Source organism: Eleutherodactylus coqui, chromosome 3 (genome assembly GCF_035609145.1).
Source record: "Eleutherodactylus coqui strain aEleCoq1 chromosome 3, aEleCoq1.hap1, whole genome shotgun sequence".
In the NCBI taxonomy this organism is placed as follows: domain Eukaryota; kingdom Metazoa; phylum Chordata; class Amphibia; order Anura; family Eleutherodactylidae; genus Eleutherodactylus; species Eleutherodactylus coqui.
Genome location: NC_089839.1, coordinates 292,052,975 through 292,073,933, shown reverse-complemented (window position 1 = coordinate 292,073,933; position 20,959 = coordinate 292,052,975). Strand labels below are relative to the sequence as shown.

Below are 20,959 nucleotides of genomic sequence, written 5' to 3'. Positions count from 1 at the left end.
AGCTGAACTTTGGGTTGGCCAATGAAGCTTGCAGACATTCTGCTCCTCAAGCCAAGTTTCAACACTGTGTGTTATATGACATGGTGCTCGGTTATGTTGGTAGAGAGATGGACCTGTACCAAAGTATTACCACAGGGTAGATAATGCCACATTGTCTGGAATGTCTCTATAACCATTGGCGTTGAGGGTGGACTTCACTATAACCAATGGTCCTAGTCCTTCCCAGAAGAAACCCCCCCCCCCCAACATTATAACAGAATCTACTCCAAACTTCACTGTTGGGACAATGCCGTCACGTAGAAACCGCTCTACAGGCAACTGCCACATCCAAGTGTGCCATCCGATCAGAAGATGGTGTCTTGTGATTCAGTGGCCCGCAACACTTCCTCTGGATCAACAAGTGGGGAAGGGGGTGGAAACAGGCTGAACTTGATGGAAATTTGTCTTTTTTTCAGCCTAACATACTATGCTACTTCTGGAGCCACCTATATAAGGGACACTTACTACTGTGGACACTACTGCTTTCACTATTATTACTGGGGCCACTATGGGGGACTCTATTACTACTAGGGCCACTGTGGGGGACGCTATTACTGCTGGGGATACTATGGGGCTCAATATTACTACTGGGGCCACTATGTGGGTCACTATTACTACTGCAGCCACTATGGGGAGTCACTATTACTATTGGGGCCACCTATATAAGGGACACTAAGTACTGGGACCACTATGGGGGACCCTAATACCACTGCAACCACTATGAGGGTACGTATTAGGGCTCTTTACACAGAGTTTGGCGCATTTCAGTCGCACAAATACAACACGTATTTGCGCAAGGTGCCACATACACTGCATACTTGCTCATACAAAAAAGAACGCAGACTGGCCCATTGAGATGGGGCACAAATATGCAGTGAATAATCAGGTTTCCCGTGTATTCACTGCGTATTTGCGCCGGCCCATTAACTTCAGTGGCCTATTGCGGTCCTAACACGCATCAAAATAGGTCATGGTGCGTATTTTTTCACGCAATATACGGCGTGAACATATACGCTCATATGACCGAAGCCATTGAAATCAATGGGTTCTATTCACTGTATTGTGCGTGCAAAAATTGCTTGCGTACTACGCTGCGCAAATACGCTCGTGTGAACAAGCCCTTACTATACTATTAATAGGCCCTTAATATTCACAAAAGCGAAATTTAGATGAAGAAACAAACATTTTCCGCTGGAGTATTATTATGGTGCTTGCCTTCCCTATATAACGTTGCGCCTATATCCTCGCACGACATCGTGTTTCTGCAGTTGTAGCCATTCCACAGCCCACTCTGCGCCATTTCATCGCATGCGGTGGATGGGATACTTGTCAGCTTTTCTTTGCTTTTCCGTCTAACTTTCCTTATACCTCTATAATATGCCTAATCTGCAAAAAAATATAAAATATCGCTTTGTGCGCCGCTTCAGCAACGTCGCAGATCATCACCCACAAATGAAAACATGTGGATCGCATCGACGTAATGCACGTAGTTAATTTTGGCATAAAACCGTCCGTGTAAGCCCCATGTATTTATATTAGTACATTACGGAGGTTTAGACCAAAGCGTTCCAGCTGTGAATAAATCCCTCGCAGCCGCCGATGTTCGTATTAATTGTGCGGAGATAGCTGTGTAAATATGACACCTTCATTGGCTGCGAGTAGGAAGGAGCCTCCTAGGCCTCAGGCCTCTGCCGCCTCGTTGAGGCCTACTCTCGCAGAATCGTGAAGCCTGCGCCGTACGAATCCCTCTCACAATGAGATGAGCTGCAATTAAAAGTGCTGAAAGGCTCAGACTTATCTCGGCTGCCATACATTCCACATCAGTTTCTCATTTTCGTAGATAACGCTGTCGGCAGTTCCGTGTTGACATATCGCTGAGGTAAATAAAACCTACATCCTATCATCTGAGGGGATTAGTAATGGAGTGATTACAGCGCCGGGTCCGGGTTCATCACCTTTAGGGGAAAAAAAGGCCTTGGTTGCCCCTTGCGACCAACTACACGAGCAAAAAACGAAAAAGAAGGCTGCGTTGTGATTGGTCGGGCGGTAAAAAGGTTTTCTTGTAGACATTTCTTGGGCCTCATTTACGTGACACGGAATGCGAGCTTAAGCCTTATTCGCACAAGCGTATTTGAGCCTGAAAATTTTGCACGCGCCATACGCAGAATATATAATCCATTGATTTTATTGAGTTTGTTCTCATTTGCCTTCTTTGTGCCGGAAAAAAAATAGGATCTGCCTAATATTTGTGCAAATTTGCGCAGCAAAGATCCCCATAGAAGTCTATGGGAGGAGTGTAAATGTGCGTGCAAATCTTCAATATGCTGCGCAATTCTATGAAGAAGCAACACATCTGGACCTCATTAGGGTAAATCGCCTTTTGGCTCAAGCTGGGGTATTTTGCATGCATGTGAACAGGCACCGCGTGCACAAAACGTGTAGTACTACGCTCCAATACACGCGCAAATCAATCTCGTTTTGTGCACAAACACAGCGTATTTGCACATACGGCCTTCTGATTAAGCTCTAAGGGCGGCTTCAGACGAGCACAAGTGCGCAAATGCTCGCAGTTTTGCACTGTGAAGATTGCGGTATCGTGCGCATATGTCCACTATTTACTGTAATTTCTCGCTGCCGGGGGACGGTTCACATTTGCACAGGTCACATCCGCGCCGATTTTGCAGCAGATGCGGGGCATTTCTATAACAAAATCATCTTGCATCACTTCCGTGAAGTAGCGATCCTTTTTGTTTTCAATTGCGGAAGCCTCGCACCGCCTGCACCGCGTGCACCTAGCACGTGGTGCGGTGCTGCCGCCCACCCCATTGAAATCAATTGGAGATGCGATGCGAGAGCATGCATAAAGATGGGACTCACCACCATTTGTGCGATACGGTAAAAAAAAAAAATTTGCTCATGTATACGACCCCATTCAAAAGAATAAGGTTCATATTCGTGCTAGATTTGCGCAGCTCGCGTTGATGCACAAATCTTGCACGATTTTCTTGCCCGTGTGAAGCTGGCCTTAATTATCATCTGGGGTGTTGAATTCCCTGCAAAATTGCGCAGGGATCTGGTGTGCATTTGTGCCCCCCTATAGTTTCCTATGGTGTCTTTGGTGCGCAAATGTACACCAAACTAGAGCAAGTCGATAAAATAGCACGCTCACTACGCAGAGAATAGAATCTATTGTTTTCAATAGGCTCATTCTTATTTTCGCTTTTGCCCGATACCCGCTGTGGAATTTAATCCTGCGCTTGTGAAGTAAAGATGCGCAAATTTTAACAGGTGCAGAATCAAATTCCACAGGGCTGACACTGGGATGCAGAAATGTGTGAAAAGTCCCCAAAGCTACTAAATTATGGCGGTTTAGACCGTGGTGCGAGCAAAGTGGTCAAGACTGCAGACCGGTTTCCACTTGTCCGCTCGTTCTCGGTACGCAGTCCAGCTTTACCAGTTGTACAAACGATAGGATGAAGTCATTTGACATCCCAGCAGACCAGTCACAGAGGGTTAGTGATGCGCTTTCCTATGTTCCTCCTCTTCATAACTCGTCGCATTAGCTCATCTCTGTGAATCTGTACATTGTAGACATTGAGATGACGAGTCGCAGGTGGTACGTGTGTCTAGGGTGGGAGTGGGGTGTTGTCTCACTTCAAATAGCTTTGCAATAAACTAAAATACAATAAAAAGTTGTATTATCTCCATATTAGGTCACATATGGAGGAGGGCGGACAATTTTTTTTTATGGAAGTAGGAATACCCCCACAATCTACCCCAATAGCGTGTCATATTGTAGAGTGGCACCAGGACATTTGGCGCTAGAGATTGCAGGGTCTGGTATATATGTACCATATAAGGGCTCCTTCACACATTTGTGTTTGCGAGCGGTTTTTACGCACTCAATATGTAGAGAATTGATCTCAGTTGTCATTTCCCAATTTTGCATTCGCATTTCTGACGCATGCAAAAAAAAAAATCAGGTCTGCTCTATCTTTCTGCGCATTTGCGCACCACGTCAAATTCTATGTGGGTGCACAAATGAACGTGCAATAGCATGAAAAGTAGAACATCTCTGGAACTCATTAGGCTAAATAGCCATTTAAATCAGGGTGTGTTCGTATGTCACGTCCTATTTTTCTTGCACGAGCGAGAAATGGGCACGCAAAATTGGGAAATGAGAACGAACCCATTGAAATCAATGGGTTCTATTCTCTGCATATTGCTTGCACAAATACTCTCGGGAGAAGGAGCCCTAATACATCCCCAGACTCACTGTGTAGCTTCTATGAGCCCAAAAGTTTTATTTCTGGGGCTCACATGACTGGAGCGGACAAGATAAGCCATCAATGTTTGATCGGTGGAGGTCGTAAGTTCTACAGCCCTTTCTCTGTGTTGATCTGATTATTAAACATTGATGGTCATCCTATGGAGAGAGCATCAGTCCTATAATCCCCAGAGAACCCAATATATACAGAGGAAGCCTATGTGGTAGCTACGGAGGCCCTAGCGAGACTGAGGCCTAATGGCTTGCGGGATCCCATGGAGGACAGCCCATTATAGCAGTATTGCTGTGTTACCCAGCTATGCTTGAGAAGCTGCCCCAAGGCGGTATGAGATAAGCCTTTTGTCATGGGTGGTTAGGGTGTGAACCAGCATAGGGTTCCTATATTCTTACCAATGACTCTGTCTCCTCTTGGTGGAACTTTCATAGTAGTGAATAGGCATGAAGTAACTACAATAGGGGAAAGAAGTCACAGATGTCTCATGATTAGGGTCATGCAACCAACATGATGCCCTGGCCTCAGGGACCCAAAGAGCACGCTGTGTAGCCAGAGGAGGGTAATAATCTTATTTGTGCCACACCTAAAATGTTGCATCTTGGGACACGTTTCAACTCAATCTTAATGAGAAGAATGAGATTATCATCTGGATTTCTGTACATCTGGTTCCTTAATTACTTTGCTGTACAGCGCGGTTATAAACGGGCCTGTGTATGAATGTAAATCAGATGTTCTGCTCCGTAACATCAAACTCCAGAGGTTTACAAGCGCTGTCTAACAAATAATTAGCATCCAGTAATAAAAATCATTGCCAGGATTTGGCATGCTCAATCACAGATGGCAATCAGACCTGCATCTGTGGGCATGTTGTTTATATCAATCTGTGAGTTTTTTACAATTTCTAGTTGGTACTGATGTTAAAATGTTATTACCAGATCAAAGTTTGTGGAGACCTCTAGGCAAAGTATGTGTGCTACCCCTTGCTGCCAAGTAATGCTATCATAATGCCACCCAAATAATAGTGCCACGCTATGACTAAATAATACCACCATATAGTTGCCAAATTTCTGTACTGTATAGTTCCTAAGAGATAGTGCTTATATAACACTGCCATACAATGCCCATAAAGCAATGCTATAGAGTGCTCATGTAGTGTGTATATTATACTTCCATACAGAGAACATACACTGACATGCCAAAAGTCATGGGACAGGAACTATTATCATGTAGGACCCTCTCTAGTCCAGCATCAATTGCATAAGTGGACAGAAGACGTTTGGAGGGATATTGAGCCATGTCATTTAGATAGTCACCATTTGTAGGTATAGGATCTTAGGTGTGAATGGACCTCACCACCATATGCCATAAATGCTCGATTGGACTCATTAGTTGAACACACAGGTCACGCCATTTGTAGGAACTCTCCAGAATGCTCATTGAACCAGTTTTGGACAACTTGGGCCCGATGGCACGGTGAATTATCCTGCTGGAATTACTCATCATTGTGGCGGTACATGAAGTCCATGAAGGGCTGCAAATGGTCATCAAGCAGTAAAACATAGTGGGAATCTGTCAATGATGTGTTTAGATGGAACAGTGAACCCAACCCATGCCATGAGAACACCACACACCAGTATGGAACCACTACCAGTCTGCACAGTGACTGGTTGAAAACTGGGGTCCATGGCTTAATGGGGTCTGTGCTATACATGAACCCTACCATCTGCCTCAAAATATTGCTACTGTGACTCATTGGACCATGTTCATGTTGCCAGTCCTCTAAGGTCCAGCAGCTTCATGAGCCCAAGTGAGACGTTGTATCTGATGTGGTAATTACAGAGGCTCTCAGGTGAGTTTTCTGTTCCTATATCCCGGGGAAGCTAAGGAACGCTGCCCTGACCTGCAGGATATACATGTGGGGTCTCCTGCATTGAATGTGGATGTGATTTCTGCCAGAGTCGCTTGTCTGTTTGGATGGACAATTCTAGTGAGATGCTGTCAGTCGCAATCATAAAGCACCCATGGGCGGCCACTGCGCTGTCCACTGTGATTGGTAATGCCTTCTCTTACATATTTCCAGTACACATGTGACACTGTGGATCGAGGAATGTTAAATGCCCGCACAACCTAAGAAACGGGATGTCCCATCCATATGGCACCCTCTATCGCGCCTCATTCGAACTCCAATAATTCACGCCACCTTGCCATGAGCATGCTGGCCAATATTCACCCTCACTCACAAGAGAACACCTCACAACTTATACAGGTGTGGGCGCTCCCAAGCCGTCACCCAAGGTAACGCCACTTTATCATCCATTTACATACTGCTATCCCATGACTTTTGGCATGTCCATGTACAGCAGTTCCACAGAGCCAAAATAGCAGTACAATATTCTGACAGAATAATTCCACAACCAGTGACTTAAAGGGATTGTCTCAAGACAACAACCATTGTTCATATACACTTTTAGGGCATATAGATGTAACATGGTTGAGTTGCTTACTTGGGCTGTTGTAGGAGCAGCTCCTGCTCTGGCAGACCAAACATGTTCTTACATTACATGACCTTTTATTTGAAGGGCTGCTATGCTTCACTCAAGGGCCAATGCAGGGGAAATCTGTACCTTAACGTGGGACCACACCGTATACAAGGGATATAACCCTTTACGAAGAACCATTTTTTGGAAACGAGTCACTAGAATAGAAGTTGATGTTGTACCAAGCATGACAGGTTGAGTGAAGCCCATTGATGATGGTAGACCAGGGGCAAATGCTCCTTTATCCTATTCTGTAATTCAGCCCTAAGGACCAGATTGCATGTCACAGTGGGATGGAGAAGAAAGGGAATGAAGACAAGCGGGATGTCAAAGACTGTTCTAATAACAGCACACACACAACGCGTTTCTTGTATACTTGGCCAACGCTTCATTCCTGAATGTCTTACAATACTTTTGCATGGAGTGCAGCCAAAAATTCAGTCTGGACCCAGCTTTAGTCTTTGGCTAAAACATGATCTAGAGAGCAGAGACAAAAAATGGCATTCACCCCACAAAGCAGCTTTGCCATTGGACGTCACCCTGATGCATTTCACCTCATAGAGTGCCAACAGACAATATAATAAACTGGGGCACTCCGAATGCAGTTGGCATCTCTTGAATGTCCCTCTTTTATTTCTTATTAGTGATTATTAGAATCCAGTGGAGTCATTCAGGCTGAATGCTGCTCCAGTGTCACCGTATCACTTCCCTCAATTCATTCTTACCCGTGTACGATTCCTGTTTAATGGGCAGTCACTTGCAAAGCTCACGGTTCCGGCGCCAGTTCTGAGAGCAAGTATTAACTTTTTGCCTGCCACAAAGCTTATTGCCCGTAAGATACTCAAGAGTTGCTTAAATTAGAGTATAACCCCGTAGTTTACATTGCTTGTCTTGCAAGTGATGAGCTTGAGTTACATCTTGTTTCACGCAGCAGTTACATCCAGAGCTGCATTCACAATTCTGCTGATTTGCTGCAAACGGTAAGGCTTCATGTCTTCATGTATCTCTGCTGCCCTCTGTTGGTGCAGAGCATGTTCTCCAGCGTTTATTCTACATATTTCATTACATTTATTTTCATTGTGTTCAGAGTTTTCGGGAGACTTTTTCAAGGTTTTATGTAACTAAAGAACTATTTCAAGATCTATGCTTGCTGTCAGAGAATGGGAACATTCTAATTTATATCCAGAGGATGAAAGCCTGTCCTGTTCTGAAGGTCTGCTACTGTTGCATCTAATCTCTGTGAGCTGAATACTCCTGGACTTCAGACTAAAAAATATTTTTCCTGCCACTAATACATTGCAATAAACTAGCACTCCGGACGTCAGGTTGTTTAGCTAAGGCTCTGTTCACAACTATATTTGGCTTTCTGTTTTCCTGCTCTGTCATGAGAGCAAGAAAACGGAATCCCTGTAGAGAGCAGATCCGTCCTGTGACTGAAGCAACAACCCATCAACTATAAACTTATGTTCACGGGATTGAAATCCGCTTCAGAGTGAAAATTGCAAGAAAAATCCACATTCAATATGGTTTCTGCCACGGATTTGCATTTGTAACAGTCACGCACACGGATTTAGCCCAGTTCAATGGCGCAAATCCATTTTTGTGGGGTTCCCAGTGTGGCTTCGGCACATAATTCATGCTAAGTAGGAACCTGTCACTTCTTTACAGATACAGATGTTGCTGCAGATTTGATTCAGAATCTACGCTGAATAGGTGCGGATTCCAAATAAAATCCGCATTGAAATCTGCCATGCGAATGAATGCCTTTTAACATTTTCCAGGATGAATTAGCATGCTGTGCTAGCTCTCCTGGGATTTTGGGACGGATCTGTATCAGAGGTCCCAAGCAGAGCCCATGATGTAGATATGCACAGAATAGAGATGAGCGAGAACGCTCGGATAAGTCAGTTACTCGAGCGAACCTCACTCTTCTCAAGTAACTGCATTCTTGTCCGAGCATGTTCGCGGGGGGCGGCGGGGGGTAGTGGGTGGGAGAGAGAGATCTCTCTCACTCTCTCCCCCACTACTCCTCACTATCCCCTGCCGCCCCCCAGAGCACGCTCGGACAGGAATGCACTTGAGTAACTGACGTATCCGAGCGTGCTCGCTCATCTCTAGTACAGAACCTTAGTCTTAAACATTTATTTAGAAGAGAAATATTATGCATAGTGATAAGCGAACTTTTGAAAAGTTCGGTTCAACCAGTTCACTGAAGTGTAAGAAAAAGTTTGCTCTTGTCCTGATTAGTTTGAACCGAACCAAAATGTCACCAGTACCCCTAAAATTGGCGTATAACACTGTCTAAGAGCCATAAAAGCCGTGTATAACCCCCATAGGTCACGCAGGTGTGTATCTAAGTACTTCTGAGCTGCTTTAACCTAAAGTTAATGAAGAAAAAAAGAGGAAAAAGAAGAAGGAAAAAGAATGAGAAGGAAAAGGAGAATGAAAAGAATAAGAAACAAAGAAGGAAAAAGAATGAGAGGGAAACAAAAGGAGAAGGAAAAAGAGGAAAAAGAAAGAGAAGAAAGTAACAGAATGAGAAGGAAAAAAAGAAAAAAGAGGAAAAGAAGGAAAGAAGGGAAAAAAGAAAGAAGAAGGAAAAAGGAAGAAAAAGAAGGGAAAAATCTTTTTTTTCCCTTCTTCTCGATCTTTTTCCTTCTTCATCTTTCAGTGGGGTCAGCGAAGACGAATCATCCAAGATTTGGTTTCTCATTGAACCTTTAGGAAAGTTCAACCCAAAACAGGTTTTGATTGTTTTGGTTCACTCAACCCTAATTATGCATCAAAAGTTTCGGAAACAATTGTAACAGTGTTCTGCAAGGAAAATCATTCTGTTTGTTGCAAATGTTGCCGTTTATGTGTCCCGACAACAAAATAGCGGAATGTGCATTAAATGAGGAACATATTGACACTGTATGGCAAATAACAGTCAGTTAATAGAATTTATGGTCGAAGGCTGTCTGGTCTCCTTATGTTAAATTCACTGATGTTGAAAGATGCTTAGGGCAATAAATCACAAAGGAGGCATTACAGTCTATCATGCATGGGCGTAACTATAGGGGATGCAGTTGCACCCGGGCTCAGGACCCTTAGGGGGCCCATAAGGCCTCTCTTCTCCATATAGGGAGCCCAGTACTATGAATAAAGCATTATAGTTGGAGGGCCATGTTACAGATTTTGCTTTGGACCCAGAAGCTTCAAATTATTCCTCTAAGTTCATGCATAGTAATAGGGACAGTAGCCATAGCAGCTAAAGAGGTAGCAGTTGCACCCAGGCCAGGGTCTTTAAAGTGGCTTTCCAAGACTTTTTCTATGTATGATCTATCCTCAGGATAGGTCATAAATAGTTGACCGCAGGGGCCCATCGCTTGTCATCCTCACCAATCAGCTGATCTTCAGGCCCGCCATCAATGTGGGCAGCGATGGAAGCAGTTAGTGCCGTCAACATTGCAGCAGCCTGTGTGAATGAGCCCTTATACTTTTGCATTGGGCCCAGAAGTCTTACTTTACCCCACTATGTCCTTTTTAGAATATACACGGTTGTTCATATATGCTGTAATTTCCCTGTAGGCTAATACAGCTGCCTGTTTGCGGCGACTCCATTCACTTTATTACCAATCTTGTATCTTACACATAATACTGTTCTGTGAATTTGCATGTTTTGGGAGGAAGTCTTGAACTTTTTCATGCACTGTTTTCTGGCGCCCTCTAGTGTCAGATCAGAATGTTCATGGTTATTATTGTGTTATCAGGGATGATTTTGAAGAAGATGGTTATTGTCAACCGTACAGAGGAATCGCCTGTGCTCGATTTATTGGGAACCGGACCATCTACATGGAGTCTCTACACATGCAAGGAGAAATAGAGAACCAGATTACTGGTACACAAACTATTTAACTTGGCTTTATATTTTGCTTTTTTTAATATATTCATATATGAAGAAATCTGCTGCAGTGCAGTCTGTAACATCGGATGTATATGCATATCATATGACTCTACTTTCCCAGACTTCTGAATGCCACAGCTGTAAAGTTTTGCATCCACAGCTCACATCACTTCATTGGAAGGTTTTCCAGGACTCCAATATTGATGCCTATCTTTAGGATCAGAGGGGGGGGGTTTGCTGCTCGAAACCCCTGCCACTCAGCTGTTTGAAGAGATGGCGGTGCTTTTGTGAGTGGCTTGGTTCATTCATCACATGGCCGAAGAGCAGCTCCATTAATGGAATTGAGCTGCTATACCAGGCACCGCCACTACAAAATGTACGGCGTTGTCCTTGGTATGCAATGAAGAGGCTGCTGCACTCACCTGAGTGCCATTAACTGTTTAAACAGCTGATTGGTGGGGGTCCTGAGCAGTAGACCCCCACTGATCAGATATTGATAACGTATCCTGAGGATAGGTCTTCAGTATAAGAGTCCTGGAAAGCCCTTTGAAATAGCAGATTTGGCATTCAGGGTTCCAAGAAAGTTGAGCACTCTAAAATGTTAAGCAGTTCCTGTGCTCCACTTTTTTCATTGTCACCCAGCTTGCCCAGTAACAGATGTGATCAAATTAGACTTGTAACCAATGCCAGTTTGGGGTTAAATGGCACACTATGTGGAATTTTCTTTGGCACAACCCTTCCCTCATCTTAAATAAAAAACAATATATATTGCACTGATAGGCAGTCTAGCTGTAATCTGCTTTTGCAGAAGGTGGCAGAATAACAGCGTACTCACACTAGAACAACTTGGGAATAAATACTGCACCAGAACCAAGCTCACAATATACATACAGCACCAGAACCAAGCTGATACCATAAGTACAGCCCCAGAACCAAGCTCAGTACATAGATAAAATACAAGTACCAAGCTCATTATATAACCACAGTATAAACCAAACTCATATATACAAATATACAGCACCAGAACTAAGCTAATAGACTAAATACAGCACCAGAATCAAACTCAGAGCATAAATACAGTAGCAGAACTAAACAATTGTGTTGCAGGGTAGCTGATGGGCTGACAGTGGTGCCTTGGAACATCAGAGGGAAGGACACAGAGCCAGTAGGAGATTGATTTATGTAGCTCTTCAAGAGGATGTTGTACTGAGGAAGCAGATCATCCCACTGGGTGGATCTAAGGGGGATGATCTCCCCCAGCCTACATCTGCCTGCCCCCCCCCAAGCTTATGCCCGGCACCCTATGCGACTGCACGGGCCAAGATTGGCCATGTCTGTAAATCTTTCCGTAAAAAGAACATCTCATTGACTGTATCTGGGATTGCAGCTTATCACCCTTAAAGTGAATGGAGCTCAGCTGCAATACCAGACACAGCCACCGGAACAAGAGTGGTGCTGTTTCTGTGAGAAAAAAGCAAACCGTTTTTTTTCTACTCCTGTACAATCCCATTAAGGGACCTTATAGTTTTCTGGGGTCTTCTAACCCATTCTTCCTATTGCAGCTGCCTTCACAATGATTGGAACCTCCAACCACCTATCGGATAAATGTTCTCAGTTTGCCATCCCATCTCTCTGCCACTACGCCTTCCCATACTGCTCAGATACATCCTCGTCGCCTAAACCGCGAGACCTGTGCCGCGACGAGTGCGAGATCCTGGAGAACGTCCTGTGTCAGGCCGAGTACATCTTCGCCAGATCCAACCCTATGATTTTAAGGACATTAAAACTGCCCAACTGCGAGGACCTTCCGCAGCCAGACAGCCCTGAGGCCAGTAACTGTATACGCATCGGAATACCAATGGCGGACCCGATCAATAAAAGTAAGTGGTAGCGATGACCTCACCCGAGAGGCAAGTAGTCATTTACGCAGTTCATGTCAAGGTTCTGCTTACTCCACGTGCCAACAAAAATTGTATTGGATTTAAACTTAACAAATTGCACGTCGCTTTCTGCCAATGTAACAACCACACGAAGGAGCGCGCCAGCTTCTCAGACTCACAATTGCGTGCTTGTTCTTGGCTTCGACTTTTTATTTTTTTCTTAGTAGTTTATATGGTTGATTTTGTATAATCATTTTTCAATTTAGGGGATATTGGGGATATTCTTGGTTCATGTCCATGCACAATGGACTTACTAATCATGGTCTTCGAATAACAGCCAGGAAATTCCCACGGTGCCACCGCTCAGGAATGTTCTCTCTGATCTTGTATAAATATTGCAATACCAGAAACAACCATGTGAACAAGAGGGGCACTGTTCCTGGTAAAAAAAAAAACAACACCAAAAACCTATTTTCTGATATTGTACAAGCACTTATATACGGTACATTCTTCACTGCGGGGCTGCATTATTGTTACCTGGTACCCAAAGGAGTTGTCCATACCTGCCACATGCCTACAATCTGAGTATGCCTAGTGCTGGAAGATCTCTTTTGCCAAACACTCATCTCTGCAGGGCGTAGCTAAAGAGCTAAAGGTTCATGGGCCCTGTTGCAAAAGTTTGGCTCCCCTCTGTGCACCCAACTTCACTTCATGGTGTATGGCTGTGGCTTTACAGTATCTTTCAGTCGCATTGCTGCATCACTAAAGTGAGCCAAGGTCATGAATATATATATATATATATAATATGTGTGTGTGTATATATTCCTAACAGGTTAATAGTGGCCCACTTGTGCTCCCACAAAAGTAATAGTGTTCTCCCAGTGTGTCCTACCCCAAGTAATAGTGGTCCCTCAATGCTTTTACCCCCTAGTCAAAGGGGTCCCTTTGTGCATCTGGCCTTTTCAGTTATAGTGGTCCCTCTGTGCATTTCACCCCCAATACTACTGGTTAGTGGTTCCCCCAAGGCATTTCCCTTCCAAGTAAAAATGGTCCTTATGTGCATTTCCCAGCCCCAATCATAATGGTCTCTCTGTGCATTCGCTCTACTCATAGTGGTTCTTCTGTGCATCCCCCCCTACTCAAAATGGTTCTTCTGTGCCTTCGCCCTCAAGAGTAATAGTGTTCTCTCTGGGCGTTACCACCACAAGAGTACTAGTGATCCGTCTGTGCATCCGATTCCTCCTCCCCTCAGAAGTGATAGATTCCCTTTGTGCAGAGACGTAACTTGAAGCTCCTGGGCCCCAATGCAAAACCTGGAACGGGGCCCCCCAGCTATAATGCTTTATTCATAGTACTGGGCTCCCTATATGGAGAAGAGAAGCCTTATGGGCCCCCTAAGGCTCCTGGGCCCGGGTGCAACCGCATCCCCTGCATCCTCTATAGTTACGCCCCTGCCTTTGTGCATTTATGTACCAAGTAAAAGTGGTCCCTCGGTGCCTTCCCCACAAGTAATAGTAGTCCTTCTGTGCTTATCCCCCTAGAATAATAGTGGTCCTTCTATGTAATAGCTCAGTGGAAAGTCAGTGAATACACCCTCATAGCAGGGAAGGAGCTATCAGTTTGGTCTAACAGACAGAATTTGCTAATATTTGAGTTCTCCGGTCTACAGGGTCTTTGAAAACAATACAAGCCTAGAAACCAGACAATCAGAAATTTTTACTGCAAACCCATTACAAAAAGTCCTCATTTCCAAAAACCTATTGGGGCAAATTTATGCCAGTTTTTACAGCAATTTCTAGTGTTCAAGTTGCACATTTTTGCACAAGCAGTTATTTTAGCAACTTTTTTTGGTCCCCTTTTTCTAGAAGGTGGGGCTTGTGGATGTGTCCGCCCAGGACAGACAGTTTTCTGTATGATTTTCACTAGAAACTGGCATAAATTATACCAAAGTCAGACATGCCGTACATTTCTGAGAAGACCCCCGTTGTTTCTGGTATGCACTTAACACATGAAGATGCGGCAGAAATGATACTAAACTCTGCATCAGAAATGCCGGGTTTAGTAAATTTCCCCTATTGATTAAAAAAAAAGAGTGTAAAGGTGTAAGAAGCCTTTAAGGATCTTGAAACCTACAGATTTTTTGGAGTTGTTTGCTTCCATTCCTTTTCGTCTTCGGAACATTACAAGAACGACGTGTATTTTTTTGCTTTCAAGAACAAGAACTTTGTACCAAATGTTAAGAAATGGTTGAGAGACTCCGCTCTTGATCACGGCAATTTGATATCTTCTACAAACCACTGACTCAATCGTTTCATTATGTTACATAATCACCTCTCCGCGTACTAACTAACACATGGCTCTTATTTTACTGCATACCACAAGACGACGGTCTACGTCATCCATCGTAGCCAATCGGGATAACTTTCTTTAGTCCTCTCTCACTAGCAGGGGTGTAACTAAAGGCTCAGGGGCCCTGATGCAAAAGGTGAGCTGGGGCTCCCCCTCTATCTGTATCTGTACCCGTACCCATACCTAAACCATGCTGCACAGAGACATAACGTGAAGCTTCTGGGCCCCAATGCAAAACCTGTAACAGGGCCCCCAACTATAATGCTTTATTCATAGTACTGGGCTCCCTGTATGGAGAAGAGAGGCCTTATGGGCCCCCTAAGGCCCCTGGGCCCGGGTGCAACCGCATCCCCTGCACCCTCTATAGTTACACCCCTGCTCACTAGACTCCTGGTAGCTGATCTGTGATTGGTTGGATTTTATACCCTGTTTCTATGTATTGTATTGATTTTTTTTACGATATCCAAGATGTTAAATCTGTCCATTCTCATTGCAGATCATAAATGCTATAACAGCACTGGGATCGATTATCGTGGCACAGTGAGTGTCACCAAATCAGGGCGTCAATGTCAGCCATGGAATTCCCAGTATCCACATACACACATGTTCAATGCCATGCGTTACCCGGAGCTTAATGGGGGTCATTCCTACTGTAGAAACCCTGGAAATCAAAAAGAAGCCCCCTGGTGCTTCACGTTGGATGAAAATGTCAAGCACGATGTGTGCGACATTCCCGCCTGCGGTAAGCATGAATTAACCTTGGTATGATATTCAAAACCTTCATATGAGACACTATGTAGGAAATGTCTATAACAGATCTATTGATGGCGAACAAACCTGGCCCACAAAATATTATGGGTTGCCATGAAGAAACTCCTAGGTTTGACTTTCCTGCAGAGGAAGAAGCTACAGGAACAGCGCCTCATGTGGTCAACTAAAGGCAGGAGTAATATTTACCATTTCTGAGAAGGGTAGGCCAAAAGTGGACATCCCGTCGAAGCTGTAATGTTTTTGATCATACTGTCTTCATGGTTGCGAACCCTATTGCTGTGTTTGGTAAAGTCCATACAATGGACATCCAAAAATGGCACAGAAGATATAATGCGTACAGGGATTAGAATTTTGACCATTGTCTTCAGCCCATGGGGTGATATGACAGATAGGATTTAGCCTACTTTAAAAGGTTGTCCCATGGATATTATAGAGGAGGGTCCCCCACTATGTACTAGTACAGAGAGAGGCAACCAAGCAGCAGTCTTGCTATAATTGACGTTATCAATCCAGTATTACAAGGTCAGCCATTTATTTGAATGACTGCATGTAATACTGTATTTCTCCTGTAGTGGCCGCTGCAGAGGAAATAAGTAGCTGATGGCAACTTCCTCAGGAGACCCTAACATCGGCAGCAGGAGGGTACGGCAAGATGATTCCTGCAGCATGGATTCTGTCCACAACTTGTCCTACAACTTTTCACTCTCTGAAAGTTAGCTCGCTTTCAGTGACCGACTTGGCAGTCAACAGGGATCTAGACCACAATGCTCGTTTAACTTACACATGAGAGCACAACATCCGTGCCTCTACTCTCTCTTGGTGTATGGCTCTCCATTGCGTGGGAAACACCTTATTTAAATACATCTTGCTGCCCCTGGCAAGAGTGGCATAAAGCACAAACCATAATATCAAACACAGCTAATAGGTAATGCTCATAAACTCGCCAAAACAACTTTTTAGTCATCCCACAGAATGGGAAACAGTCCACATATTTATTACTTTTTCCAGAAGCCGCATGTGATCCAGACTACTTGGCGTGTTCGTTCGCCAGGCACTTCCACATGGCACTGGCTAGGTATACCAGACAGACCTCCAGGTTAAATTGGACATTCATTTCAGGGCCCCCTTTGTAGAAAAGGGAGACTACCGTGGCTTCCCTCATCCCGCAGCCTTTAGACTTTAATTGGAGCCATTCACTGTCTTGTAGGATTTCTGCCCTGCTCTCCCAAGCTACTCTCACCCTTAGCCAGCATATAATCTCTTCCAGGACCTCCTAGAGGACTGTTGTGGGAACCCCCATCTGTTCATCCTTTAGAAAACCATATCCTTAGACGGGATCAAAGTTTGTCACCATGTCCAGCTTCCTCCAAGCCTGGTGACATGGTGTAGAATTTTATTTGGATCTGTTGCAACCCAGTATGCCCTTGCCTCTTCAACCAACTGGTTGTGTGATTATAGTTCTCCTCCAATCTCACCTGGAAAGCCTGGGCCCAAGTAATTTATTTATTACCCCCCATCAAGCCGGCTACCTGAACCATGCGGGGACTGAACTCACAACCTTTAGATCGTAAGTGAAAGCTTAGGACTGCATTCCTAATAGGAGTTAGACAGGGTCCAGTCTCTTTATCTGAGTTGGCGCTGGCATCTTGAAGTCATCTAGCCTGGGTTACAATAGAGCCGCAGGACGCAGTTTGGTGGGCTGCCATATTTCTTGAGACCACATTATGCAGAAAGAGGAACTTTACTTGACCTTGATGAACCATTCCGGACAGCAATCTTGTTCTTGTACAGCAATGGCAGACCCTTAGTAGTAAAATAGTGCATTCCCCCTTTTAACCACTTCGCCTATCTGGGCCCTCACAAATACACTTTTGAGCAGATTATCCTAAGCGGAGGTCTGTATCAATAAAATCCATCAGTCTTGATAAATCAACCTCATTTCTGGGAACCCCTAAACCGTCCCATGAGATACATTTCCAGTAACGAGTCGGAGGAGTACCCCCTACAGTCTCATGCTTCTACTCCCATAGCACGTACCCTACATATCCCTCTCCATGGGTCTGCAGAAAGTTGGATATATTCCTTTATTGTGGAGAGAGGGAGGCGCCTGTTTCGTGTTAGCGGTGCTACTGTGCTGTGTGATGCCGCCGCCGCTGGACACAGGCTGCCTTTGTAGTACATGAAAAACGAGCCTTGCTGAGGAGCCGTGCACAGCCGGGATCTGAAAGCCACAACGTCTCAAACAGGAAATTCCCCAGCAAGGCAAAACTTCACCGCTGCTCCATGTGTGCAGCAAGTCCTGAAATTACATCAAATATTCTCACTGTCGATGTTTACAAGGAAAGAAAATATCCGCGCCGATATCTCAGGCCCAAAGCATTTCTAACATTGCGGAAGGGCCCCGGTTACAGCACTAATTGGTCCCAATTACTGCCCGTTTCCCATCTGTGGTTTCTATTTACAATAGTGATACTATATTTACTGGCATCCCTCCGCCTCACGTATGTATCTTTTGAAGGTTTCCGCAGCTCGGAATGCGTCCGATGTCTCCCGTTTACTCTTTTTACATTTCTTTGTTTTCCCAATGTTTATACAGTGAAAAACTAAGTAACTTTGTAAATAGTTTTTTTGATCAAACATTTCCTATCGTTTTGTGTCTACAGCTCCGATTTAGGACTATGCATCTCCATGGGAACAAACACAAAACACATCTGTATAGTCATATTGCATTTTATCTATTCCTGACTACCCTACTGAATGAATGTAGGGGGCGGATGGAAGCGAGTATGACTACAGGATTACAATGGGGCATATATACTTAGACCACCATTATATATGCTGGACTAACAGGCCATTAAGCGAGCATAAGTGCAGAAGCACTCGAAATAGTGCAACATTTTGCTCTGTGAAGGTCGCACTAGCACTGTTTCCTGTAATTTATGCGCTGCCGGGGACTGTTAGTATTGGTGCGGGTCACACCCATGCCGTGATTTAAATGGCTGCGCAGCCTAAGTATTTTCCAGTGTTATGGATTTCCCCCGTGAAATTGCACAGATCATTGTGCAATTGCGCAGGTATCGGTTGCGTATTTCCTATGGTGCCTTTGTTGCGTGATCTTCTGGTGTTAAGTGCCTACACTGGGGACTAATTAGGCTGCTGAGCTAGTTCAAAAACAGCGCGGGTGTGGACGGGCCCGTCAGCGTTAAAAAAAGTACAGTAAAATGTGTGGGACGTATGTGAAAGCACATAATCATGCTTCATTCAGGGCTCCTGCACACAAGTGAATGGATATATACGCTCGTGAGATGATGACGTGATTGCGCCATGAATGGAGCGTGATCACGTACCTTCACATTATACTATACATTTTTGTACCTTTTTGTGCACGCAGGTCCTGTGCATATGCACGTGTGGGATCCCCCTCCCCCGCCCTTATTTAAAAAGCTACCCTGTTTCCCTGAAAATAAGACATACCCTGAAAATAAGACATAGCATGATTTTCCAGAATTTTTGAGGATGCAAAATGATTTTTCAGGCTTTTTGAGGATGCTTGAAATATAAGCCCTACTCCAAAATTAGGCCCTGCTAACAGTTAATTTAAAAAATCAATATAAATAGTGTCCAGGCAGCTATACATGTAAAAAAGTTAAACCTTTTTGAACAAAAATTTATATAAGACACTGTCCTATTTTCGGGGAAACACGGTATTTAGCCTAATAAGGTCCAGATGTGTTTTTTTCCCTGCAGTTTTGCGTAGTGTTTCATGCATCCCCTTCACGCCTATCGCGCATGCATTTGGGCTCCTGACATAGACTTCTATGGGGACATTCCGTGCACGAATACGCAGAAAGATAAAGCAGGTACTATTTTTTTACGCGTGACTGAAATGTACACGACAACACTGCAGTTGACCAAACTCGGAACATTCGGCTGTAAAACTGCATTTTTTTCTCCAAAATGCGTTTTTACAGCTCTTAAAAATTGATGACCTATCCACTGTATAGCTCATAGGTCGTGGTGTTGCAGGCACTGCTTCCATTGACTTCAGTGGGAACTGTGCCTGTAATACCACACTTGGCCACTGTACAACTGTCTGCTTCCTGCTCCGTACATGGAGACAGCGGCCCAGCCAAGAGCTTATCGGCCCGAAGACTCAATGATCAGTTATTGATCTTTAAAAAGGAACCTGTCAACAGTTCCCAGCATGTCAAACGACCTACACCAACAACACACTCAAGTTTAACCCTTTCCAATCCACTGTCTGACTTCTGAAGGCATTATGATTTAAGGCTATACAGCTCCGATGTTGGAAGACATCCGTCTGTGTTCTCTTACTGTATATTGCCAGCCTCTCTGCTGTCGAAGCCTATCCAACATGTCACCTCATGCAGTACTGGCTTTAGCCAGCAGATAGCGCCGTTGTATAATGACAAAAAAAGAGTAAGCCCCCTAGGAAAACCAGGATACAAATTGGATTGGAAAGGGTTAACAGTTTTCAGATCTAGATTCGTAACTAACGAAGGCAGCAGGAATTGAAAAATAGCTTTTTAAAAGTTCCTGCGACTTATATTAGTCGCGACCCACTGGTCCATTGAGCGGGCTGGACTATCTCTGCTTCTTTTCCTAACCCTACCCCTCTCTAGCAATTTAAAGTGGATGGCTCCCGTGATGTCATACACAGAATGATTGAAATGTTGCGCATGCGCCGGGAGATTGCTTCCCAGCCCATGCGCAAGTGACAACCGATACTCCACAGGATGGTCAAAATCATCTCCCGCATGTGCTGGTCTACTAGGTTCCCTTTATGAGCTTGAAAACTGCTTCCAAACTTTTACATGTTGTCTTTGAAGTCAGAGATTTACTTCCATTCACGTCATGGTTTTCTTATTTTAGATACTCAAGACTCTAAAGAAAAGAACAAGATGGAGATTCTCTACATCCTGGTTCCAAGTGTCACAATCCCGTTGGCCATCGCCTTATTGTTTTTCTTCATTTGCATCTGTCGCAACAACCAGAAAGCATCTTCTCCTGCAGTACAGCGACAGCCTAAGCACGTGCGTGGGCAGAATGTTGAGATGTCCATGTTAAATGCACATAAGCCAAAGGTAAGATATATAATATCCACTGGGTAGACTTAGGACAGACCATTTTGAGGGCTGAATTTGTCATCTTATGTCTTATGGTATTATGAAGTCAGTATTTCCTCTTAATACA

At 44.3% G+C, this 20,959-nt stretch overlaps 1 protein-coding gene across 1 annotated transcript in view; it reads left to right on the top strand.

Moving 5' to 3' along the window:
• ROR1 (receptor tyrosine kinase like orphan receptor 1) overlaps positions 1-20,959 on the top strand; it is a 238,570-nt gene that overhangs the window by 206,050 nt on the left and 11,561 nt on the right. The window contains exons 5-8 of the mRNA XM_066597694.1: positions 10,612-10,739; positions 12,308-12,625; positions 15,471-15,716; positions 20,639-20,850. Coding sequence (XP_066453791.1) covers positions 10,612-10,739; positions 12,308-12,625; positions 15,471-15,716; positions 20,639-20,850 — 904 coding nt within the window. The remainder of the gene's footprint in view (positions 1-10,611; positions 10,740-12,307; positions 12,626-15,470; positions 15,717-20,638; positions 20,851-20,959) is intronic.